Source organism: Scatophagus argus, chromosome 22 (assembly GCF_020382885.2).
Source record: "Scatophagus argus isolate fScaArg1 chromosome 22, fScaArg1.pri, whole genome shotgun sequence".
Classification (NCBI taxonomy): Eukaryota; Metazoa; Chordata; class Actinopteri; family Scatophagidae; genus Scatophagus; species Scatophagus argus.
The window spans coordinates 5,334,316-5,360,548 of NC_058514.1; the positions used below are offsets into that span (position 1 = coordinate 5,334,316).

Genomic DNA, 26,233 nt, shown 5'->3' on the forward strand with positions numbered 1-26,233 from the left:
TCCTTCTCTCCCTCTTCCCTCCCCTCTCTCGCTGTCATTAAGTTTGCAACCTGTGTCCTTGCGACAAGTTGGATGCCTTCCCAGGATGTTCTAATCAGGTGATTGGGATTCACATTTGGATTCCTCTCCACGCCAGAAAGTTTCGAAAGAAAGCATATTTTACCATAAGACTGCAAAGAAAATAATGAAAGTGATTTCTGCACTCTCACATACTGTATTGTTGAATTGTTTCCCAGTAATGGCAGCCATGATCAGCAAGTGGAAACTTTGCAACCTCATGATCCACATGTGGCGTGAAAAGATTCAGCTGTCACTCAAGAAGACAGCCACCAGTGTGTGTGTGTGTGTGTGTGTGTGTGTGTGTGTGTGTGTGTGTGTGTGTGTGTGTGTGTGTGCATTGTGAGTAATTCCTCTTGGCAGTGGAGATTACCAAAAGGCTTTGTCTCACCTTCATGACCTTTCTCATGCTACATAAGTAATTATGATAGTCAAGTATACATGTGCTGGTGTTCATATCTCCTTATCCCTGCCCCTCATCTGTTTCTAAAGGCAGGGATCAAAACCATTTTAAGCATCATGGCTAAATAGATGATTTGAGTACAGAGAATAAACTGCATGTAAAATCGTGACTGGCAACATCCTATAAAGGGAGAAGTATTCAATTTTCTAAAACTGCCCAAAACAGCAAGCACAGTAAAACAGTGTGGTGCACAGCAGATCCACAGCTCAGCTAAAGTTCACCTCACTCCTATGAAGTCCTGTCACTGCACAGTTTAATGCTCTTGTTGCCCACATTGCTCCATCCAACATCTCATCCACATTTACAGCTTTTTTTCTGCTCAGCACAAATTGCAGAGTTACTCAGCAAGGCAAATTTATATGACGCATAACTGGTGAGACTATGTGTTAAGGAGGGATTTTAAGGTGTCTGGCTGGTGTGTGTTGCACTGTTAAGTGCAACACACACCAGCTGCATGACGTAGCATCGTGGATGGGTTGTTTAGGCTTCAGTGGATGTCAGTGTTGTGGGGACCCATGAAAAAAGATGAGATGAAATGGTGCCCTCGTCACAATCTGTAGTGAGTGGCGAAGTATCATCGAGTGTTGCACCCCCTCTGATGAGATGATTGCAGGTTCTCAGCACTTCAGCCCCCACCATGTAATTATTTTCAAATGTACAGGCAGTTTGAGCCACCAGCTAACTGATGACAGCGAACGCCTCGGGGCATCACTTGGTATGGCACCTCACATCCTCACACCGCTGTCAGCTTCATCAGTCACTGCCGGGATCCTGTTTGTTTTTGAAGGCATCTATATGCCTCACAGGGAATATTTAGTATCTTCTTTTCCATATTCAGTTCCCATGTCTTCTTGCCTCATGAATCATTCATTTTTTGTCTCACTTGTCTTCACTTGTTAACCATGTGATATTTGAATAGTGTGATTTATTAGGCTGGCATGGCTGGACATCTTTACTGATTTATTATCATCTGAAACAATTATAATCTGGTTCATTTTTAAACCTGTATGTCCAAATGGGACCAAACAGAGAGTCTGGACAGGTTTACAGATACAGGTTTGCATGATCTGTTCATAGGAAACCACTAGTTGCTTTCTTTCATCTTCTATTTATTCAACCCCTGAAGAAATCCAGATTTTCTTCATGGCAATACAAATATTAGTGTTTGCTGTTCTAAGTATGCAGATGCACAATACGCCCACCCCACCTCCAACTCCAAAAATCCCTTAGGCCACGTTGCCACTCCTGACAAACAGAGCTGACCAAAGCTTGCATTGCGGCTGTGACCACCAATTTCTCATTTCTTCCCCTCATCACGCTGACCTCGAGCAAGTAACAGACGCATCGCCGCACAGATGGATGTGTTTACACTGAAACTGTGATTAGAGGATGCAGCCATGTTGTGCCTTTTGACACTGTTGCTAAGGCTTCATCGATGGCACCTGACCTGCCCACCCGGTTGCGGCGGGGTGTATGATGTGTGTCTGAATCCAAATTCTTGTGGGAGACGATAATAGGTTTGTCAATTTTACACGAAAGAAACGCAGAAAGACCAGACACAGTAAGGACACACTCTCCGTCTCAGTCATTTATTTTGTCTCTCTTCCTCATCATCACTTGATGGGTTGGTCGCTACAGTGACTTCCTGCAGAGGTGGCTGATGCGCAAAATAAAATATTGAATGTCCTCTGTCCTTGTTAGTTCACTGTTTGGTATGAGCAGCATTGGGAGTAAGTACCAATCCTATACGAGGTCTTGTTACCCTGAGACTTCTCGTTACGGATTTTACAGAAAGCAGCAGGACTGATCCATTAAGGGCCATCCTCGGGGAGCAGGGATCAGGTCTGAACAAATTGTCAACACTTATCATTGGGATGCTTTCCCCTACAACACCACAGAGAGCCATTTAAAGCCTGGTCTAAACTCTGTCTTTATCTTACAAAACATTGAAATAGAGCCTCAGTAAAGGGAGGGGGTTTGGTGGGGGTGGGAAGCCAGATGGAAAATGAGAACCACAGAGCAGAGAAAACGAGGAAGAAGTGGGGATGATGAGAGATCCATCCATCCATTTTCTATAAGACAGACAACCACACACTCTCACACTCACACCTAGGGGCAATTTAGAGTAGCCAGTTAACCTAATGTGCATGTTTTTGGTATTGAGAAAACCCACGCAGGCACAGGGAGAACATGTAAACTCCACATAAAAGGGCCCGGACCGGGATTCGAACCTGGAACCCTCTTGCTATGAGGCGACAGTGCTAACCACTGCACCATGATTGTCAGTCAGTAATTTTCAGTCAGTTCATTTTGGCAGCCTGTCACCTTGCATCATCTTTAGGTGTTTTTAAATTTTTTTATTACTTTGTCTTGTGAGTGAACACCTTCAGCGATACCGATGACATTCTCACGGGCCTCAGCTGTACGTTGTGTTAAATATGCTAGCAAACAAACATTATACCTACTCAACATCAGGATGTTAGCAATGTGATTGTGGGCAGGTTAGCATTTGGGTCAAAGCACTGATCTGCCAAAGTACCATCATGAAATCATGTTGCACCGGTTACACACAGATTTACAGACAACAGTCACTGGGTGATGCTCAAGAGAAAGTCTTAATTTTATTTAATTTAATTAATTTAATTATAAGATCTCAGTCACACTGTCTTGTATGGAAGTGACATCTGTGTGTTTTGATTTAATTCAAGTATAGTTAAAACTAATGAGGTTTCTGAATTTTAAAGCAAGAATGAATTTTGTTCTCTCGCCTTGTGCCCCCCCACCCGCCACTCTTCTCTCTTTAGCGCCTCTTCCTGCTAAGTTTGCAGTATAATTTTCTAACTAAGCTACAGCTGCTTCATACTAACTCACCATATCTCACTTTGAACCGCACAGCTTCTAGTTGTCTTTCATGTATGGCTCCGCCTCAGCACTCCCCCGGACCTCCCGCCTGTCCCGTCTCGCCCTGGTTGTTTCATTTCTGTTTTTTTGTTCTTTGTTGTTCCTTTAATCCAGTTGCTCTCACAATAGCACACGCACACAACTATATGGGGGCATCTGCGCACACACACACACACACACACACACACACACACACACACACACACACGCGAGTATGAGTCATGCACAGCATCACTTTGACATGCAGCCCACTCTCCCAGGCAGAGCACTGACTTTTTCGATCAAACTAGATTGTTGAAGCATTAGGCCAGTAAGAGCTCCTGCAGACAAACAGGTAAACAAAACGTTTACTGTATGTCTGTCCCCTGAGTACCCAGGAGATGATTTTGTCTTATTCCAGAAATATCAAATTGAATCATTCTGTTTTGTCCTCTGTCTCCTTTCTCCTCTCTGTTGCTCACTTTTCCACCGCTGTAGATTTTGGTGTGTGTTTTGAGACCAAAAAAAAAAAAAAAAGTAAAAGGAATGGAAATATCACAGCAGATTGACGTCAGTTTCAATATCTGTGAGGAGGCTTCCTCTCAGCCATCAATGTCAGTAGCCTAATGCTGGCAAATCTGTGTGTACAAGTGTGTGTGTGTTAGACTTTCAAGCATGGTTTCTCTTTTTCTCTTTCTTCAGAATTGCTTTTTCAGAGTAAATGGTTTTTGAAAAGCCTTGACATTTTGTGCTTGTGTGATTTTTATGATTTTGTAGGCTACTTCTGCACAAATATGACTCAATTAATCTTTCTGTGTGTGTGTGTGTGTGTGTTCCAGCTACCATCATTTTGAATGAGCTAAATTGGACAGAGGCCTTGGAGGATGTTTTCCGGAAAAACAAAGAGGAAGATCCATCTCTCCTCTGGCAGGTGTTTGGCTCTGCCACTGGATTAGCTCGGTACTACCCAGGTGAGCAGCTCAGTAGGCAAACGGGGTTCCTCCAACAGCCTGCTGACCTTCCAGTGGTCAGTGAAGAATCCCCACCAGAAGGCCATTTCATCCTGCTGCAGGCAGATGCGTGTAAACACACAAAGACTTTTCTTAACACTGTTGGTCAGACTTTGTCACAACTGTTTCTTGTGACTCACTTGATGAATCACTTTTTGAAAAACATGTCCATCACCACAAAAGGTATGAGAATTTACCTCTGAAGTGAGCACTATAGATGAAATATTCCATTAAAGGAATAGTTTAACTTTGGCCTCAGGCAAGCTGTTTCCCCCTGCTTTCACTTCATGCTGAACTGAGCTTCTGGTTTGAGTTGCATACTTAACACACAGAAATAAGGGTGGTATTGAGTTTCTCATCTCCCCAAAAAAGTCCAACTATTTACTATTTACTTTTAAGACATAATATTAGAATATAAGAATATAGATATAAGACACAAGAGGATTTAGCCACTGACACACATATGCCCAAAACTAATGTGAAGTAACAATACTTCCTCCATTTTGTTTCTTTCTGCCAAACCCAGCATCCCCTTGGATGAACGCAAGCAATTCAGCGAATAAGATCGACCTCTACGATGTGCGCAGGCGACCGTGGTGAGTGTGAACACTCGTTATGGGATCTATGCTTTTACTTTTGTGTCTCCAATCATCTCATTGCCTGTGATTTCTCTAGCGCCTGTCATGGACAGCTCATTCAGTCTACCTGTGTAATTGTCATATTAAACATTCATTTGCCAAAACTGTATTTGCATCTTGCATAAACATGAATTCGCACAGAGCATATGCACACGCGCGAGCACACCCACACACACACACACACGCACACACAGTTAAATATAATCAACGGACCCAGGACCCTGACTAAAGTCTAACAAACACTCTCACAAACACATCAGAGCACTGTGATGATTAAGCCACCGCAGATCAAAGGGTACCATTACAAAAGCTTCATTAGTCTCCTAAAAATGATTAAAATCTGCCTGGGAGCCACCAATACTCTTTTAACTGTGTTATTAAATTTCATTAGCCTCAAAAGCCCCATTGGCTACTGAGCACTCAAACTCTGAACAAAGACGCACAACTGTTTGTTTATTAAAGAAATGGAGAAGGAAAACTAATTAAAGAATCCAAAGGTCTGGATGATTTCAAATGCAAATGACAGAAAGTGATATTTGTTTACTTACTAAGAATGACAAGATATACAGACTCATACCTATTATTATGCATACTCAAGTCCTTGTACAGATTCCTTATGAATTTGATGTTTTTTTCTGAATTATTATAATTCCATGTGTCCTTTTCTTTATGTGTTCAATATCCCTGACCTTTGTGTGTGTGTGTGTCTGTTATTACTCACCAGGTACATTCAGGGGGCGGCGTCACCCAAGGACATGCTGATTCTGGTGGATGCGTGAGTGACGACCTTATGATTCATATGTTACAGTCAGATTTTATTTTCTTTTACGCGCCAGAAGGCCCTGATGTTAGCTCTATGACTGGCCTCACCCCGCCGGACGAGACTGCGCTGCCTTGGCGCTCTTGTGAAACTGGCAAAAGAAAACGCAGTCAGTATGTTGGGAAGCTTCATCAGTTTATAGTCCAGCTGTTAACGCTTTAAAAGAGCCGAGATATTCTGGAGCGAAGTCGGTCACGACGGCAGTTTGATCAGGTTATAGGCCGAACATTTTTTAAGAAATGCTCAGTTTGGATGTTTTCTGTATCCCAAACCAAGTCAATCTCACATACGACGTCTCACTACAACATGAAATGTGTATTAATCCTTGTCTGTAATATTTTTTTAATGAATGTCAACCCTATCATTGAAATACATTTTAATAGTATTTCTCTTCCATTGTGTTCTTTGACTGAATGTTTTCCTTCAGGTGGAGTTTCATAAGAAGTTGCACTCTTGACTCAGAATCAGGGCTAACTGAGTGTCCTAAATGGAAAAACTCAGTCTGACATAATCATTAAAGGAGCTCTGCTCATTTTTCTCTGTCCCTTTCTATTCTTTTACCTGCAGGAATCAAGTAACTGGTCTATTCATAGACCCATCAGTGCAGGTTATCTTGTTGTGGGAAGAGCAGTACCATAAACGAAACTATTAAGGAGTCTGGCCTTGACAATGAGCGCCAATGAGCGCAGAGTTTGTATTTTTCATTCTGTGCAAGCATTCACAGTTTGTGTGCAGGTCATTAGCTGGGACGTGGGGGATGGCATGTGATATCGCTGCTTATAGCTCAGAAATGTTTTGGCCTGCAGGCAGAAGGCTTTAAAGATGGAAATGTCAGTTGCCACTGACCCCTTCTTCAGTGTCCTGATCAGGCAAAAGCTCCATTTGTTTTGTACATAAAATATCAAAGGGCAAATACAGAATACAGAACTCTTTTTTTTTTTGGTTTATTTATCCATTGGGTATAATTTGAAAGCAGGGGACGGTGCAGGCACAACTGTTCCATGATGTTTGAGTTTTGGTTTTTTTTATTATTAAATAATTTGATGTTAGTTCATATTATTAAAACCAGGCCATCTTTGTTCCAAACTGCAGGAGCGGCAGCGTTTCGGGCCTCACCCTTAGACTCATTCGGGGATCCGTCAACAACATGCTGGAGACCCTCTCCGATGATGACTACGTGAACGTTATCTCTGTGAGTATTCACACAACTAATATTTAAATTTCATCACCAGTAAGATATAAGCAGGACTTATACTAATATGTTATCAACTTAACATCACTTCATGTCATAAAGTATGTGTATTTTTTATAAAATCCTGTCCAGAAAGTTCTTATGACTCTGTATGTGTATTGAACTTGCAGGTGACACATTGATGAATGTTAATGTGGACATTTTTGTGGACTGAGTGTTTGAGTGGCTTAACTCCTGCAGTTTGAGTCATTGGTTTAAACATGGCAGTGACCTTTTGAGTGACTTAATGTCATGCACATGGATGAATCTTTATTGTGGCTGCATATGTGCATGGATGCATGCATGCTTGTGTGCTCATTTGTCTGACTAAAAGTGCATATACATGTATATGTGTGTATGTGTGTGTGTGTGTGTGTGTGTGTGTGTGTGAACATGCGTTTATGTAGAGGAGCATCCAAGCTGAAAACAAAGTATGTGTGCCTAATAGAGCGAACAGATGACGCAGCTTGAGCAAACCCTGAAATGCCACAAGATAAGTTTGACAGATGAATGTGGGCTTTCTTTTTGACCCACACGTTGAATCAGTGGCATGCAATGGAAAAGACCCTGGGAGGTTAACTGAAATTCTGTAGGAATCTTAGGCATCAAAGGAATTACTGACATGAGAATCGAGGAAATACTCATCAATCATCGTTTAAAACTCTGCATCAGGCTCGTGCTACAGAGCTTCCAATATTCCTTGCAGTGTTAGGAGAGAAAAATCATATTATTTTAACTCGCTGCAGTGGTTCTTTCCGTTCCACTGGAGCACTTTGTGAGCAGTCGAGAGGACATTTTGGCGCCAGTTACGCTGGAGTGGAATGTGAAGATCACCTCTCCAACTTTGAGCATTTGGAAGCTAACTGCTAACACTTCTATACACCGTTGCTAAGCAGCCACCAAACTGCTGCTTTGCGTCACTCAGTGAGCAAAGCGTGTTTAATTTTGACGATGATGTTCCCATATGTCCTTTTGTTCTCCTCGAAGAAGAAGGTTCTCCGCTGTTTTAATCTGATTGGACAACGGAGAAAAGATTTCAAACACGTTGAGAGCAATGAAAAAGAGGAGACCTTCTTCTCTGCCAAAATGTCATTGTTTCACCCTCCTCTTAGTAAATAACATCAGTCCTTTCACTGAGAAATTAGATCACACAAGAACAAGACGTTCCCTCCATAAGTGAATCAAAAGACCCCCGTCGCTGTTAAAAGGAGAGGGAAACTGGCCAGTCACTGAAAACAATAACACACTGTCAGGAGGAAGACAAAGACAACCGAAGAAGACCTGTCAAACTTTCCAGGCAGAAGGAGCAGACTCCCACTGCCCGAAGGTGAAGGACTTTTTGGCCCAAACAGAACATTTTCCCTCATCTTATATCTTTTCACCTTGTCCACCCAACAGTCACAGCAGCCCCCTCCTCGATATCCTATAAGATACGTTGAGTATACAGTTGGGTATCTGCCTGTGAAACTATCTCGCTGCAGCTGCTTGTGTGTTTGGTGCAGGATACATTAGTTACTTGATTGTGCCTGCACTCTATCTGAAATCTTCTCTTTTAATCTTTATTTGCCTCCTCCTTGTCCTTCTTTCTAATGGGAGGGAATATAAATTACATTTTCAGTTTCCACTGCAAATGAACCATTAATTGCATTTTCTTTCACTTTCCTTAATACAGCAGTGGTTTATGTTTTTGTTTGGAGCTTTCAAATCAGCTAAGTGATCAAGCTTTTGAAGTTAATGGAATTAGGCTGCAGTGTAATAAGTATATTCATGCCGTCCAGCTCAGTTTCCAGACCTCCGAGAAACACTTTGAAGCAACCTTTTCATGAAATTAAAACGACTGTGTCTGCTCTGGCCAAACCCCCGGCTAAGATGATATGTTTTTGTACTTTTACCTATGAAAGATAAAATGGATGTGAGGATGGGATGGGACTGAGATCCATGGAGTTTGGTGGCCATGTCGGCATCCTGAGCCCTTTGTCACCTTCCTCGAGACGTTACAGAATGTTCTTTTGCAGTGGATGATCAGTGTTACTCACTTCACCTGTAGTGTGGTTCCAAGGTATTGGCTGATTGGTGTGTATGCTGACTTGACTATGAGATATTTTTTATACAAACAAACCCATATATAGGATGTGCACGCATATGGTATTGTCTTCTGCTGGGCTTTTATTGCGGTGTCTGAGATATTTTAAGATGCGTTTCAGAAGTTCGATGAAGTTCTATCTCGCAATGGTTTATATTAGAGTGTGTGTAGGCGTTCGTCTGTTTAGAAGACGAATGTGTTGGCAGTATTTGCCTTGAAACGTCCGCCAACATGTTGAGTAGTTGGAAACAGTCATGGTGAGCTCCTTTGGCATTGTAAAAAAAAAAAAAATCAGTGTGAACAGAGAAAAGAAATAGCCAAGGGGTGACATATGAATTCTGATAAATTTTGTCTCAGGATTTTGTCTTTCTGATTATCAAATATCAGTGTGCTTAAACAGTCACCGCTCTGATGCTTTCTACTCTGCTATGTTCCAATGAGAGATTTCTTCTTGCTTCCGTGAATAATCCTGCATCCGCTTTATGAGCGATGTGCTCTCTTCAAAAGTGCTCATTATCTTTTATAAGCTGACAAACTGGCTGTCATCTCAAAACGACTTGTCTTCGTAGCCGCCTTTGTAATGTTGCCATTTTGTCACCCATATTTGACATGCAATCACACTAAGATCCCTGTTATTCGGCTTGAGGGGTCCCACTCGGCTTTTAGATGATCTCAAGCTAAAGATAAAATTCACTCGTCTGACCAGCTGTGCACATCTAAGCGAATGCTATTAAAGAAACACGAAATAGTTTTAGCTCAGGTCAGTGATGAGCATGTTTGTGATGAAAACACTGCACCTCATGTGTGTTTGCACATGTTCGGGATTGTGTGTGTGTGTGTGTGTGTGTTGTGAACATGAGAATATGATCATGATTGCAGTCAAAGCCACAACAGATGTTGGGTATTAATGAGCCAAGTCCCAGTCCTCCATAGATGCTCGCGTGTGTGTGTGTATGTATATAGGTTTATATTTGTGTGTGTGTGTGTGTGTGTGTGTGAAGTGACGGGGTTCCATCTGTTCCTCCACATTAACTATTCACCAATATTAATCTGAAGATACTTTAAATGTAGAACTGTGTAAATATGATTACAGTTACAGTGGTGTTTGTCTAAGTGGCATAACTCCTCCATAATCAAACTCTCTGCTTTTTTTTTTTTTTTTTTTTTTACCTCCTTATGCCACTGTTTTCACATCCCTACCTGCTTTCCTGCCAATCCTTCCTTCTGCCCCCATAGCTCCCTTCGGTCTGTGCAGATTTGATTAAGACTGATTTCATTTCACACATGACAGATTTTTTGCAACAGCAAAGCCAAGAAGTTAAAGTGTTGTTAAAGTCGATCTCTTTACTTTATATTATTTGTAACCAATTATTTTATTTTATCTGGTCTAAAATGGAATCACTTTAATCTCTCTCTCTCTTCAAGTACCTCATTTAAAGTCCATCCTGTATGTTAAAGGGAAAGTGCATGACTCCGCAGCGAAGGGAAAACAGGCCACATATTTAACAGAAAATATGTGCAAGTGCCTTCCCTCCACTTCCCATCATCCCTCCTTCCCTCTTCCCTCCAGTTCCATGACAAGGCCAATTACACATCGTGCTTTAAGAACTTGGTGCAGGCCAACGTCCGCAACAAGAGGAAGCTGAAACAAGCTGTGCAAGAAATCAGTGCCAAAGGTACCACCAACTACAGAGCCGGCTTCGAGCTGGCCTTCCAGCAGCTCGCACAGGTAAAGTGTCAGTGTGTGTGTGTGTGTGTGTGTGTGTGTGTGTGTGTGTGTGTGTGTGTGTGTGTGGACTGGGGCATGGAGAGTAATGCTGAGGACGTCGCTGTTCTTTTTAATTACATTAGGCAAACAAAAATATGCAGACCAACCCAGAGATGTGATGAAACCCTGTGAAATCTACTTAACAGACTGATATTATTTAGGCTCATTTAATTAAACAATTTTATTCAATTATGAAAATGATGATGGAACATCGCACGGGCTGACACTTCAGTCACAGTGGTGTCCTAATGAACAGTGAGTATATGTCGACCTCTTCTGGTTGTTTTTGGACATTGCAGCTTTTTCTGTCAGTGTGAGATTTCGCCTGCCATCCTCAGCAACTGCACGTCAGCGATTTCCTGTAACAGTAAGAATGTGTTGTTCTTTTAACTGTGGTTAAAATACAGACATTTTGCTTTTGATTCCCTTAGTTGAATGTGTCGAGGGCCAACTGTAACAAGATTATCATGCTCTTCACTGATGGAGGAGAAGAGAAAGCAGAGGAGATCTTTAAAAAATACAACCCGAATCAAGCGGTAGGAGTGCAAACGCAGCATGATCAGAGAGCAGAGCACAGCTGTCCTCGCATTTCACATTGTATCAGCGTTTTAACTAACGTTCTTCCCCTCACAGGTGCGCATCTTTACGTTTTCAGTAGGTCAACACAACTACGACAAAGGGCCGATACAGTGGATGGCCTGTACTAATAAAGGTAGGCTGACAAGTTGCTTTAGTGCTTTTTGACACACAATGCATCTATAGGAACAAGAACTTCTTTAAAATATAAAAGTGCCCATTTGTAATGTCCTCACTACACCCAGAAGCTGATAGTGCCTTCTAGCATAGTAATATTTCGTTAACACACAAAAAAAAATAATGGGCCTATGTTTTTAACTGTGGCACAAAATGCTGAATATTTCATTTATTTTGAGCACACTTTCATTTCCCCCGATCAAAAAAAGAAACAAAAAATTACAGATTGTTCCTTTAAATTCTTCTCAAATGTTTTATTCAGCCCAAAGTGAGAGGTGGGTTTGGTTTGCTTCTCATTCTCATTTTGGTTAGGTGGGCCATCCATCAGTTTTTGGACCACATTAGATCACAAGATGAATGTGAATCTGTATGAAGCTTGTGTTCTCACAGTGGATGTTAGAATAAACTTAAATCTCCGTCTCAGGGTACTACTATGAGATCCCATCTATTGGTGCCATCAGGATCAACACTCAGGTGAACTCAAATTCATCCGTACAGCACTACCATGACTACATTTTTACATGAATGCTGCCTTTCTTTTCCTCCAGCTCTCTCTCTCTCTCTCTTTCTGGTTCATTTAACCAGTTGTGTGTTGTGCCCTCTTGTGGTGGAATCACTGATGTGCATGTGGAGAGTTAAAGCTAGAGGCCTTTCATCCCTCTTTTCTTTGCAGGAGTACCTGGATGTTTTGGGCAGGCCTATGGTTAAGGATCACAAAAAGGCCAAGCAGGTTCAGTGGACCAACGTCTACGTGGATGCCCTGGTACGTCACATGTTACAGCAGAGTAAACACACATTACCTGATTGCACACAAGCTTATGTCAAGACGGAACTCACTGGAAAAGACTGGCGTTTGTTGTCAGAATGAGAAGAAATCTGCTTTCTGTCAGATGAAGAATTTCAGATAAGTTTTGTTCCATTAAGCATTTGCTGTTTGCCAGCTTCGGTAAACTCGGCTTCAACTCTGTTTGAGTTGTGTTTGTGAACGGACAGATTAACTTCATTTCAAAATGCTGCATCATTTTTTTTTTTTTTTTGTGGTGCTTATGATTTTGTCAGGATGAACTTTAAGCCGATAGACTGATAAGAAAGCAGCCTGGTAAACTGAGCCAAATGCTTTGGATCTTGTCATCTGTTTACTGATAAAACCCTGTCAACTTCGGTGACTGTATTGACCTCGTCAGCTCCTGAGATGTCTCTGCCTTCTGTTACCGGAAACATCTCATTTTCAAGCGTCTAGTTTTCCAATGACCCAGTGACACCCATGAGACGTGTGTTGGACAGCCATTAATGAGGTTTAATTAGTTCATCGGAGGAATCGCATAGAAATGGATAATATTTCATTCTGTGTTATGTGAATTTATGCCGTGAAAAGTTATTTTGACCTTCATACCCTCATGTCTGATACGTTTGATGCCTCAGGAGCTTGGCCTGGTCATCACTGGAACCCTTCCTGTTTTCAACAAAACGAACACAGGCACAAAGGTAGGATAAAGGCTACTTTTGGGTTTTTTATTGTATAGACAGAGCTATTGTAGGTCATACGTTTTTTTTAAATTACACAAGCCTATTCCCACATTGTTTATCGCTTCACTCACTCGTCTTCTTTCTAGATTACAGTTGACTTACTGACTAAATTTACTGTCTGTCTCCCACTTTGACACCACAAGAGGATTGAAGTTTGTGGTTACATTACAGACCATGTTTACCAGACTCAAAAAAAAAAAAAAAAAGAATAATAAACATGCAGCATGGATACTCTCAATTATCGTCTCATCCTTTACTTTTATCCTCCCCTTTCTTGTGGCTCTTCTTTACATCCTTTGTTGACGCTGAGGCCCCTCAAAGATCTCCCACATGCCTCCACAGGAAGAGAATCTGAGATGTCATAAAGCAAATATCAAAAAGAGATCAAACCTGCGGAGAGACAAACGACCCGGTAGCTTAAGTGCTTCAAGATGAGTTTGCATGTCTCTTTTGAAGGACTTGGGGTTACTTCCACTGTGGCTGAAAGCGAAGGCTGGAAATGCCTCGTCAGTGACTCATGGCGGCATGTAAAGCTTTTGGGAATGAGACTGTCCAGATTTCTATTGCACCCCATTTCCTTGAAATCATTCAGAAAGCACAGAGGGACTTGACTCATCCAGAAAGAACAACAAGGATTCATAAGTGGGTCTCACACAGTGCTCCATGAAGTATCAGATGCTTTACTTGAGTCAAAATACAAATACAACACTGTGAAAAGTCATGCATACAAAACCTTAAGTAAAAGTACAATCAATAACATTTTCTTTGTCATTGTGCAGTAAAATGGCAGCTGTCTCTATCTTGTTTTTACCATCACGGTCCTGTAAGAACCACATAGTCTCTAAAAGGTAAACTTCTCAGGAGCTCAGAAAAACAGGGCAGCTTTCAGCTTTGTGACGATGCATTTTACAGCTAAACCAAGAGGTTTTTTGACTGGTTTATTTAGTTTAAGAAGCCGGAGAATTTTCCTCAACACCTCATCCTTCACTGTAACTCCAGCATTCTAAAACAACAAATGGTTTTCCCCGTACACGAAGATGAAGAAAAATCATTATCCGAGAAGTAATAAATGACTAAATGAGTCAGACAAACGTGGTGGGGTAAAGAGTGCAGTATTTTTCTCTGAGGTGTTGCGGAGTAGACAAAGTATAAAGTATATATGCTGAATTGTAGTGCAAGAACCTCACATTTGCACTTAAGCACAGTACTTGAAGTAGTCAGTAAATGTACTTATATTCCACCACACTGGCCTTTAAGTGACTGTTTATGCCCTGTTGTTTTTTTCCAGAAATCTCCGAAATTTCAAAACCAGCTCATCTTGGGGGTTATGGCTATCGATGTCTCCCTGGAAGACATCAAGAGACTGACGCCGCGATTTACTGTATGAACACACACTACTACATGAATAAACACATGCAGAAGACAGAGTATTTATGCAGTACATGTTATATTTGGTATCTACCTTCCTCTGTCCTGCTCTCACTACTTCCTTTTTCCTGCAGTTTGGACCAAATGGATACTACTTTGCAATTGACCCCAATGGTTATGTGCTGCTCCACCCTAATCTCCAGCCAATGGTAGGCCAGATCACTGGATTGTAATTCAGGGCAACTGGACATTTTGTTTTTTCCAGGGACAGTCCTTTCAAAATTGGTTTTGCTCCAAATATCTGGTTACTTTGCTAAAACTCAAAAGTTGCTTATTAGTACTGAAACTGGCAAGAAAATCATGACATTCCTGGTTGTCAAGAGGTTGTTTAGACACAGAACACGTCAAGATACTTGTCTTTTGCAGCCACTTTTAAATATTACACAATATATCTTTGCAGAAACATTCAACATCTCGTGTGTCCTGCATTGAAAATATGATTTTTGTATTAAGCTAACACACCACAGGATCTCTGCTGCAGATATCCTGAACTACCACACCGGCCTTGTTTGTGTTCTTTGGCTGACTTCAGTTCTGTTTCTATAAAAATGTCCTGTTGTATGGGTCCAGGATGGTGTTTGTTGAAACACTGCAAGATGTTTTTGGTTGACCTTTGAGATATTCGCTCTTCTTGTAAATTACGCATGCACGGATTGGTCACAGATGATCACAACATTCAAAAGTCAGTGTCAACACACAAATTTGTCTGTAATTAGTTCCCTATTCAAGGCTACAACAACAGCAAGAAAAAAAAAAAGAAGAAACGGTTTTGGAAACAGAAGATCAATAACTGATGTCTGCTTCTTAATTCTTCTCATTTGTACTCAGAGTCTACAAAGAATAATAAAATGTACCACAGAATAATTGCTCACATTTCTGTGCAGACTGCCAGGTTTCAAGAACCTGTAACGCTGGACTTCCTGGACGCAGAGCTGGAGAACGAGATCAAAGTGGAGGTTTGGAAAACAGACTACCACAGCTCTTGTGATTCCATGAGCTCATATCAGAATTGATATCATTATAATTTCTGAATATAGAATGATTGATTTCTGTTTTCCTTTATTAATTCACATATTTATTTTTGAATATTTGGACCACAGATAAGAAGAAAAATGATCGACGGCCTAACAGGGAATTACACGATATCTACGCTGGTGAAATCCCAGGATGAGGTAATTTTTTTTATTGATGTGATGAAGGATGTTGGAGCCTGTGGCAGCTCTTAACACTTATTGCTTACAAAATGTAACCTGTACTGACCAAACTGTTGTCCTCAAAGCGCTACATTGACTTAGGTCTGAGGACGTACACTTTTGCACCAGTGAAGGGGACAGATTACAGGTAAATATCGTGTTACATATGGCATGTGTGAAGTGCTTTTTTAAACAAACGTTAGTCCAGACGTACGAGAACTCACGATGCTTTGCACTGACATGGTTTGCAAAATGCATGAAACCATTTTGTTTTCACTGGGACTGGAGTTGGACGGTGGTGCTAAGTTCAGGACAAAGTCCAGGCGCAAATTTAGGGTGTTCTAGATGAAGCCATTCGGGGCCAATTTTCGCAACTTGTGTGTGCTATTTGGAAAAAGAAGCAGGTTTTACCAACAGATTTACTTTGATGCTGTGATGGTTTTTCTTAAAACAAAGAGGGAAAAAGTGAAGTGTTTTTATTGTGTGATCTTGTGTGTAAATTTGTTGAAAGAATAAGAAAAATAACAAAGTAATTTCAGACCATAGGAGATTTTATTGTGTCTGTTCCTTCTCTCAGCCTGGCCCTGGTCCTCCCTGACTACAGTTTGCATTACCTCCGGGCCAACATCGGCGACACAATCACCCAGGCAAAATGTAAGTGGCACCTAAATCAATTAAATTCATAGTCTTTCCACTCGGTAACATTTACCTTCCATTTGTGCAGACAGTAGACAAATGCTGCCGGTTGGAAAATGACAAATGCTAATGTTCTCCACTGACATTATTGCTGTCCATGTAAGGCTGAGAAAGCTCAGCTTATGGTTTCTATCCATCACTTGTAGTGCCCCTTACCCATATACATACACACAACCCCTCCCAAAAAAGAAAAAAATCTTCCCCACCCTCCACCTCCTTGTGTTGCTATGGCAACACGCACCCTCAGTTGTGGGTGGGTGGTTAAAGTTTTTGTCTCCAGACAGCGGGACGGGTGGCTCCAGTGTCCCCGTTCACACATACAGTCACCATCAGTTTATTTACAGCTAAGCACCTCCTCACTGTGTGTGTGTGTGTGTGTGTGTGTGTGTGTTTATCCTCACGCCTGTTGGAAAGCATACAATGGATGAGAGGTTCCACATGTGTACTGTTGTCGTCTCATATCTCTTTTGAGGCCTGTCTGTTCCCACTAGTAAAAGATGTCACTGACTCATAGTGTTAGGACACTTTTAGAGTGAGTGTGTGTTTATGTGTGTGTGTGTGTGTGTGTGTACATTGCAGTTAAGATCAAGCTGCCCCTGGTCTCCCTTGCCCATCTCTATGTCTCTTTGCTGGTCCACCTGGCTGCCCTCAGTAGCCCAAATTGCGCTTTAAAGAACTTTTTGGTGATTTGGTGATGCACAGTAAAACAGTCTAGTCAGCCATGCTCATTCTTTTGCTGTGTGTCATAGAAAGACTTAATGATATTACAACAATTTTCCACAGCAAATGGAAAGAGTAAAAGCAGAGGCTAATTTCCCACCTATTCCAGAAAGCTGTGAAAATCAACCGCCAGAGACGTTGGTAATCCATCACAGCGAACTTTTCATCGCCATTTCATCGAGTTTCGTTAAGTGCAGTTATGAGGGGGCACCAGTTTGAAAACTCTCTTCGGTGGTTCTTTTTTTCCATGTCTGAGATGTAGGTGTTGGCTTGGCACTTGAATTCATGAGCAACACTGAGAAACAAAATGACTAGAGGATAAACAGGACACACACATGGATAATAGGAATGTGGTTATTTCTGCTCAGAACTGGTTGTCATTTTGCAGCTCGCTCTGAAATCTTGACTTATCCATGAATTCCCCATCAGAGAGACTAAAATAACTTTGTTAGTATAAACATCACAATATGCAACTTTCTGCAATTTCACAATGAGCAGCAAAAAAAAAAAAAAAAAAAAAAAAATTAAATGATAAAGACAAAATAGGTAGAATTAGTACAGTGTTGAACAATAGTTGTGATTAATGTGAAGACATGTTAACCCAGTGATGGGGTCTTTTATTATGAAGGTTTCCTCACTATGTCAGGATGTCAGGCTCAGTTTTCGTCAGATAAACACACTGTCACACTGTGTTTATTTGATGAAAACTGAGCCCACACTCACAGAATTGTTCCCGAGGACACTGCATCGACGTGTATTCACTTCCTGGGGTTTTACCTCAAGAAGCATGATGCTGCACCTCAACTCTAAACTGTAACTTTGACCCGAAACTTTAATATTTTGGATTTTTGACCCTGTCGTTAATACACATAGCCACACACACACACACACAGAGCTTGTCCTAAATGGCCTTAAACACCCCTTGTATCTTCCAACTAACTTGAACTCACTTGAACTCCAAGTGTTTTGTACTTTTCTATACAATATTCTTATTCAATGTCCATTTGAATAAAATATTGCATAACCCTGTTGGCTTCTTTTTCCTTTACTGCTCTCTTTCCCAATGCCCTATTCCCTCTCCTCATCTTCTTACCCTCCTCCTCCTCCTCCTGTCCTCCTGCCCTCCTCAACTCTTGACCATTCCTGGTGTGTTGGACCCCTGCAGCGTTTGTGGGCAAGTATTCTCCTCCTGTGCTTCACCTCCTAACCCCTGTCTTCTTACGCTCACACCACCAGCAGACTTTGGATGTAACTTCACTTCTGACTTGCTTGAAAATTCAAAGCATTTTGTTTCCATTGTCTGCTTTTCCTCTTCATTTTGCAGCTTCTGATTAATAACAACAATTCTGTTACACTGAATCAAGCTGCCGTCTGCTCTCAGAGGCAGCGCTTCGCATGCAACGCGTGCCCACACAGTGTGTCGCAGATGGTGTGTGTGTGTGTCTGCTTGTGCATGTATGTATTTAACCCCCACCTGTTCCAATGGCCCTCAGATGTGGTTTTGGCACTAACACACTGTAGCAGGGAGGACATGATGTCTGCATTATTTAAAGGTGAAACCATAAAGGAGAAAGCTGTGAGTCTGTGCGCAAAACATGAGTTGGTGCTTTTTTTTTTTGTTTAGTTTTCTTTGGTTTTCTCATTTTTGACTTTGAGCTTTACAGCCTTGTTAAACAAATCCTCATCAAAGACAGGATCCTTCTTAACACACTAAGCTTCACCTCTTCAGTTTGTCCTTCTGTGTGCTTTGTCATCAGTTTTGTCTCGTTTGTGGTTATTGAATCGAACATCTCAAAGGAGAGTAAACATAAACTTCAAATTTAAAAACCCAAGTGAACTTCCCAGTTCCCACATTTATTTGTCATGCATTTGTTAAGGCGGTGCAGGTTTTGGTTTTGCATGTTTTTATGCATGAGATTGATTCATGCTGAAATCCATTCACATTTTGGAGGGATTGTTGCTGCACATATCAGTTATTTTGAGTCAGTTATTCACAAAACTGGGGGGAATGTCATCATTAGTATAAAAAGGCGTGTGAAAGTGCAGAAAATATAAGCAGTCGACACTCCCCAAAACTCCCTGCTATCCATCATTATGAGATACTTTGTTGGATTAGCAAGTGGTGACCAAATATCAAAGAAAAAGCACATGGGTGCAATTATTTCCCAATCATAACCCTCAAAGTGGACAAGGAGTAGCCCATGTCGTCATGAGAAATTTTCCTGTATGGTATAATCAACTGTTGACACGACATGCTTTGGAGAATGTCAAAGCAACGTCAAGATTATGAGCTGTGGTTGTATTTCTCTGTTCGCTCCAGTGTGCAGTATTGTAATGCAAATACATCATAGAAATAACTCCACAGATTTATTGTATCACCAAAAGAATGCTAATACTAATGCTAAAAGTGCTTCTAAATCATAACCGCATTTTAAACCTCTCTTTGTATTCTCCATCAGCACTGTCTCCATTTACATCCAAAGGCCTAAAACCTTTTGTTTGGAATCCAATATTTCTATTCAGGACTCGCTCTGTGAATAAAATATTGTGTCACCTTTGGCCCTTGTGGTTTTACCCTGCCTTCTTTTCCTTTTCTTTTCCCTCTCGTCTTTACCTCCCTGGGGGATGATTCTCTCGTTCGCTCACTTTCTCTCTGCTGGGATTTTTTCCACTCCAGGGAAAAATGGCAAGTATTTTTTTCCTTTACTTTCATCTCTGTCCTCCTGTTCATGAGCCTTTGTCAGTCCTTTACCCAGCATGTCTGGCTAAGTCTATTCTGGTCCTTATTGTTTATGCCTGATTTTCAGCAGTTTGTGTATTCTTTACAGTGTTGCACTTTTGCGAAACCAGCCTTAAGTTTCCTAGTTTTTCTTGGTGCCAATCCCTCACTTTACAAAGCTATTTCGCATCTTATCTAAGCAGGACCTTATGCATAAAAGTGATTTTTTTTTTATGAAAGAAAGCTCTGGCAATGTTGGATATGTGGACCTATGGTACTAATGTTTTTCTGCTCAGTCTGTCAGGAGATAAAACCTCATTTCAGTCTTTCATCCCTGTAGGAGTTTTCTCTTATTGGTGCACTGTTAAATATTCAACAGGTGTTACATTCTGCCCAGTGGAGCACCATCTCATCTGCATACAATGGCTACTTCAGCTTGTTTTTAACCTGTCTAATATTAACCTGCATGACAGGAAGATTCATAATACTTTATTCCTTTCACCAGTTTCAGAAAGCCTGCTGGCAGATAAGTTCGATGAATATGGCTATACATTTATTGCGCCGAGGTAAGACGACATGTAGTTTGTTCGGATTCTAGCACGACTCAGTAGAGATGCAAATTTCAACTTGTGATTCATTTTTTTCCCACTTACATTCTTTCACTGTCAAGTTCTGTTGTTTCCCACAGGATGTACTGTAAGGACTTAAAGCCTGACAAGAACAAAAATAACACAGAGTTCCTCATGGAGTTCAACGATTACATTGACACAAAGACCCCAAATCACCCCCTGTGTGAGTATCAAAAAAATTATTAAATGTTTTCTGAAATACCTCTTTCCATCTTACACACAAGCTCAAAACTTTTCTACCGGATCTCACTGCACTTTGCAGCACGCTTGGACCTCATTCTCACTACTGCAGACCCCTATTTGCACCACAAAGAGCCGCAGAGCTTTACAGTATTTGCTGAAGTGTGTGTAAGTGAATGAATCTCAGCCATCTGGCTTGGCATTAAGGTGTGCATTGAAAATTTAATGGAAGAGCGTCAACCGAAACCTTTTCCCAGAGGTCTCTCTTTTCCAGTGAAATACATGTCTGGGCTGTTGGATGTGCATGACCAGGCAAAGCTTTGTGATGTGGAGTCCTGTGTTCGTGTTACCCATTTGATGCTAACTCTAAAAGTCTGACCATCACACGGCTGAGTGCACATGTGTGAGGCACGTCGGCTTAGATGTGACAGACACACGCTCGCACACGCACAATATTCACCAGTAATATGCCTTCCACACCCCGCCTATAGCCGCTCGACCTCATCCAATTACTGTGTGTTTGTGAGAAAGAGCAGGACACGTCAAGCCAGGAGCACGAGAGGAGCTATAAAATACAAATCAGGGGCCAGCGGACCTTCTCCCAAACATCTGACCAATGCATTAACATCCTTGCCATTTCTTGCACACACTCATTGATATGCATCACCTTCCTTTTTTGCCCATTGAGTAAAACAAAAGGTCCCTGGATATTTATGAAAGATCTCCTTTAAGTTTAGTTTGATGATTTGAGCTCAAGAACGTGGTTCAAACATCTCAGCATGATCAGTCCAATAAAACTTTTCATCCAATTGAAATATTACCTTCACCATTATTAGCTGGTAGTTTAATGGAGTCCATTGGGAGTTCAGAGGGGGAGAGAGAGGAGTAGGGCCCATGTGGACTGTTGGCGGCTTGAGTATCGTTACAAGGTTTACTTGGTTAAGCCACTGCAGTGGCGAAGAAATCGAAGTACATTAGGAATTCCTGGGCTGCCTTCAATAAAGGATCCCTAATGAAAACCACTGCACGAGGAGGGAAGGTGGGGTAGGGGGGAAATAAAGTGTTGCACCAGCTGTTTTCTCTGATGTGTGTGGTGTGTCATAAAGGTTGGAGGAGTTGGTGGGGGTATATCGACGAGCCTCGATGTTAATGGACTGAAGCGCGTTGTTGGAAAGTTCAAAGTAGTGGGCACTGCCAAAAAAATGGGCGAACGACTTTATCGCCTGTTGTGTTTGTCATGTGGTCTTGTCGGATGTATCGAAAAAAAATTTGTTACACATAAACCAACCCATACCTACACCCTGTTAACATCAGGTACTTTTATCAGTATTTTTTTGTGAATTATATCTTGTTTCACGAGACAATTTTGAGATGCAACTTTTTCTTCATGAATGATTTTCTGTATAAAAAAAATATCCATTCTGTGTACTATTGGTTCTATTTTGTTTCGTCAACTTTTCCTTTTCAGTGCTTGTAAGTTTAGCAGCATATCAACCGAAGTTTATTCACTTTGGATGCCTGAAATGTTATGTAACTGTCAAACTTTTTCCTTGTTTTGCTTTTTTTTCTTTGTCTTGTATTTTATATACCCTGCAGATCTGACCTTGTTTTTCTTTCTTTTTGGTTACTTTTCCTTCATTTCCCTTTTAACGCGCATATATATTTTTTTAAATTTCTCTTTTTCCAACCTTTCAGGGCAACAAGTCTGAAAGAACAAAATAAGAACATCATTTCATGAAGATGAGAAACTAAACTTGATCAAAGACCAGAGAGTTTAATGTTTACTTTGACTATTTCTGATCAGTCATCAGACCCACAAGTGGTTTTTAAAGATAACATGTTGAGGCTCAAGTGATGTTTTGCTGTTTAGGTAACGTGCAGTTGGTGAATCGATTGCTCCTGGATGCTGGTATCACCTCAGAACTGATCAAATATTGGAAAAAAAATGAATTGTCGTAAGTAAAGCACCAAAACGTTTGCCTTATTTACCATCTTTTTGGTATCCAGCACAACATACTGAAATGTGGCATTTGTTACTTGGTTTTTGGTAATGAAAAATGTAGTACAGATGGTTCAAGTATTTCAACATCAGCTGTATGTTTTATAGCTTTATCTTCTCTGCTTGTCAGGCATGGTGTCATGGCTAGATTTGTTGCCACCGATGGAGGGATCACACGGGTCTACCCCAAAAGGTACTTGTCAAGCTCATGCAGGAGGGGGGTTGATTTAGAAGCATGGAAAGGAGTAGATAATATGTTCAGGATTATGTGATAAAGAATAATGATGCGGCCTGCTGAGAAAGCCGCAGCCAGCATGCAAAGTGTTTTATATTCCATAAAGAACAACATTTTAAACATTCGTCAGTCCATTGCTACTTGTTTGTCAGAGTGGCTAAACAAAGCAGACCCTTATCCCTATGTCCATAGCTACTCTTACAAGTAACTACTGGGTGATCCCAAGGGATTCCCCTGGCCAGACAAGATAAATAATCTCTTCAGCAAGCTCTATCCTGGAGTAACCACCCAATGGAATGTGATTGGAATAACTCCCCAAGGAGATACTCAAAGGGCATCCGGTGTCCAAACCACCTCAGTTGGTTCCTTTTAATTCAACTTCTCACCCTTATGCAAGACTCCCGACAACCAAAGTTGCTGCTACCTAGTCACTACCCAAAGCTTATGACTATAGGTGAAGTGCTGAATGTGGATTGACTGATACATTGAAAGCTTCATCTTCATGCTTGGGTCCATCTTCTTGCTAACAGTCTGGTCCAATGCCCGGTGGTGTTTAGACACTGCAGTCTAAGTTTCTGAGCAACTTACGCACCTTGGGAGCAACATGTTTTGTCTGTTTGGGAGTATGTGAGACATGGATTACCAACGTATGAGGAGTGTTCAAGCTCACATAATTGAGCAGGATAATTTTGAGAGATAGGTATGTAAATGAGGTTATCACGTGAAAAAATAAAAAATAAATATTCACTTCACCAACATATTCAGAGAGACTGAAGGTGCCTATAAATGGGAAGTGTAGAAGATCCAATACAGATCCTTGAGGTACCCCAGTGACAGTCAGAGTTGCAATTGTTTGATATTACTCAGTGTATCCTATGATGTAAAGCTGGCTTTAACAACTGTCAGTGTGTAACTAATAATTAATAATAACAATAACTGTCGTTTTTTCACTCTGTTATTGATTTTACACACACTGCTGATGCCAGTATAGTTTCAAGGGGATTTTAAAGAATGTTATGGTTAATGTTTAATGTGGAACGGTAAATGGTAACAATTAGTATATCTTCTTACTACCTTAACGAGTGAAGTTCAAAGTTGTAATGGAGTTACCTCATGCCAGACTGAAGGGGCTCTAATGTATTCATGATATTCTAATCTAAGTAAGTTGAACTGCACCAAGTATTTCCATTACTGTTTAAGAAAGACATGGAGATTGCAAATGGTGTCTGGTTCTTAAAGAGATGTGGGGTGTGGTGTTTTTCTTTCAAGATTTGATCATGGAATTGTGTGTGTGTGTGTGTGTGTGTGTGTGTGTGTTTTGTATAAATGTGTCTGACAGTGCCGGGCTGTCCTGGAAAGAAGCAGCAGAAACGTATGAGTCAAGTTTCTATAAGCGGAGTTTGGACAATGATCTGTACATCTTCACGCCATCTCCCTACTCCAGAGAGAACTGTGAGTGAACGCCAGCTCGCGTGTTTGTGTTTTCCTGCGCCTCAGTGTGTATGCACATATGCATATATAGTGTTTTCATTATCACTATTATTATTATTCTTTTTCTTGCAGCAAGTGAGGAGTCAGTCCTAGTCAGCAGAGCGGTAAACATCAACATTAATGATATCACACTCAAACCAGCTGGTAAGGACACACACACACTCACTTGGACACAAAAAAAGAGGGGCTTGTTTTCACACACTTATACCCATCGTTTCTCAAATTTTCTCTCTCACTCTGCCACCTACATATAAACACATGTACACTTGCAGCTATATGTCTTATTTGCAACCCTGTAGCCTTAATCCTTTCCATGCCTTCATATCATCTGACACACACACACACACACACACACACACACACACAGATAGGCTCTTATTTACAGGCCGCTACTCCTCGTTTGTCTGTTTCTCCCTCTCGCTCTGACATGTACACACAAACACACACGCACGCACACAAACCACACATCAACTTGTCTGGTCTCCTGTGATCTTTGGCCAAGTTTGCATTTTTTTGAGTTCAGAGAGTAAAGTTGATGCAGAGGTCCAACATGATGTAGGATGTCTGGTCTTTTGTGTTTGATTCCAGTGGTTGGCGTGAAGTTGGACATCGCTGACTGGATGGCGAGCTTCATTAACACCACACAGAGGTTGAATGTGAGTAGATTCTATCTGCATAACACAAGGACACACAAGGACACGCTTCACTGCACACCAGGCTATGGTTTTTGATTCTTTTGATCTGCTGTATTTTTAGTGCAATGATGAGATCTGTGGCTGTCAGCGAAACCACCCGGTAAGAGCATTAACTGTGTATTTTGACATTTTCTGCCGTTTTGTGTAAGAGAGCAGCAAACATGCAACACTGGTTTAATCTCTCTGTGGTTCCAGTATGTCGACTGCGTCCTTCTTGACGATGGAGGCTTCCTGGTGATGTCTAATCAAGATGATGATATTGATGAGGTGGGTCCCTGCATTTCATTCTCACAAAGAGGAAGACCAGGGGAGGTAAAATGTGAGGCAGCGTTTTCAGAAAAATGCATGTAATGTAACTGGTGCATTTTAAACTTCAGTTCCACTTATAAAACATTGATAATAATCTTTGGTGTTATTGCATCATTCAGTAACACTTTATAGGTCATGTGTAAGTCAAACTAAATGCTCTAAATGTTGGTAATCATACTTACCAATAATCTGTTAAATATGCAGTTAGTCTTTTAAGATCTGCAGTTACAATTATTAAGTTATTGATAACTTGTTAATAAAGGGATTTTGGTCCAGATTATCTGTGGTGAGATTACTTACTCACCAGCTTTCACAACCTGGCAACCCAAAAAGTTATACACTGTATAAAACATTAGTAACTGATTTGTTAACTATAATAGGATGATATTTTGTGCTTGACAGACAGATATCTAAGGACAATAAAATTGTTTAATTATACTGTATAAATATAATTGGTTTTATTGTGATTAGTTTCCTTTCATCCCTATTCTGGAAATACGCAAACAACTGAGCAAACCTCATATACTGTCCAAAGCCATGAAATGCAATTAAAAGCTCTGTAAAAAATCTAAAAAGTTCATGGCACTTTACTGTGATTGGACAAACCTGTCAGTCTTAATTTGCCCTTAACAAACATATACATATAACACATTTCGACCCATCTTTATATGTCATTAACAGACACACACAAACACACATACAGTAAGTG

At 40.9% G+C, this 26,233-nt stretch overlaps 1 protein-coding gene across 3 annotated transcripts in view; it reads left to right on the plus strand.

The window, feature by feature from the left end:
• cacna2d1a (calcium channel, voltage-dependent, alpha 2/delta subunit 1a) overlaps positions 1 to 26,233 on the plus strand; it is an 80,313-nt gene that overhangs the window by 40,195 nt on the left and 13,885 nt on the right. Inside the window, exons 7-33 of one of the 3 annotated variants that reach the window (XM_046379084.1) lie at positions 4,240 to 4,371; positions 4,937 to 5,006; positions 5,773 to 5,823; positions 6,961 to 7,060; positions 10,753 to 10,911; positions 11,382 to 11,486; positions 11,584 to 11,662; positions 12,128 to 12,177; positions 12,377 to 12,466; positions 13,126 to 13,188; positions 14,519 to 14,611; positions 14,733 to 14,807; positions 15,543 to 15,614; positions 15,759 to 15,830; positions 15,938 to 15,999; positions 16,429 to 16,505; positions 18,433 to 18,441; positions 19,945 to 19,953; positions 20,492 to 20,552; positions 20,675 to 20,778; positions 22,666 to 22,750; positions 22,925 to 22,987; positions 24,369 to 24,481; positions 24,593 to 24,664; positions 25,109 to 25,176; positions 25,277 to 25,315; positions 25,411 to 25,482. In XM_046379084.1, the coding sequence (XP_046235040.1) occupies positions 4,240 to 4,371; positions 4,937 to 5,006; positions 5,773 to 5,823; positions 6,961 to 7,060; positions 10,753 to 10,911; positions 11,382 to 11,486; positions 11,584 to 11,662; positions 12,128 to 12,177; positions 12,377 to 12,466; positions 13,126 to 13,188; positions 14,519 to 14,611; positions 14,733 to 14,807; positions 15,543 to 15,614; positions 15,759 to 15,830; positions 15,938 to 15,999; positions 16,429 to 16,505; positions 18,433 to 18,441; positions 19,945 to 19,953; positions 20,492 to 20,552; positions 20,675 to 20,778; positions 22,666 to 22,750; positions 22,925 to 22,987; positions 24,369 to 24,481; positions 24,593 to 24,664; positions 25,109 to 25,176; positions 25,277 to 25,315; positions 25,411 to 25,482 (2,045 nt within the window). The remainder of the gene's footprint in view (positions 1 to 4,239; positions 4,372 to 4,936; positions 5,007 to 5,772; positions 5,824 to 6,960; positions 7,061 to 10,752; positions 10,912 to 11,381; positions 11,487 to 11,583; positions 11,663 to 12,127; positions 12,178 to 12,376; positions 12,467 to 13,125; positions 13,189 to 14,518; positions 14,612 to 14,732; positions 14,808 to 15,542; positions 15,615 to 15,758; positions 15,831 to 15,937; positions 16,000 to 16,428; positions 16,506 to 18,432; positions 18,442 to 19,944; positions 19,954 to 20,491; positions 20,553 to 20,674; positions 20,779 to 22,665; positions 22,751 to 22,924; positions 22,988 to 24,368; positions 24,482 to 24,592; positions 24,665 to 25,108; positions 25,177 to 25,276; positions 25,316 to 25,410; positions 25,483 to 26,233) is intronic. The other 2 variants (XM_046379085.1, XM_046379086.1) reach the window with 2 other exon arrangements.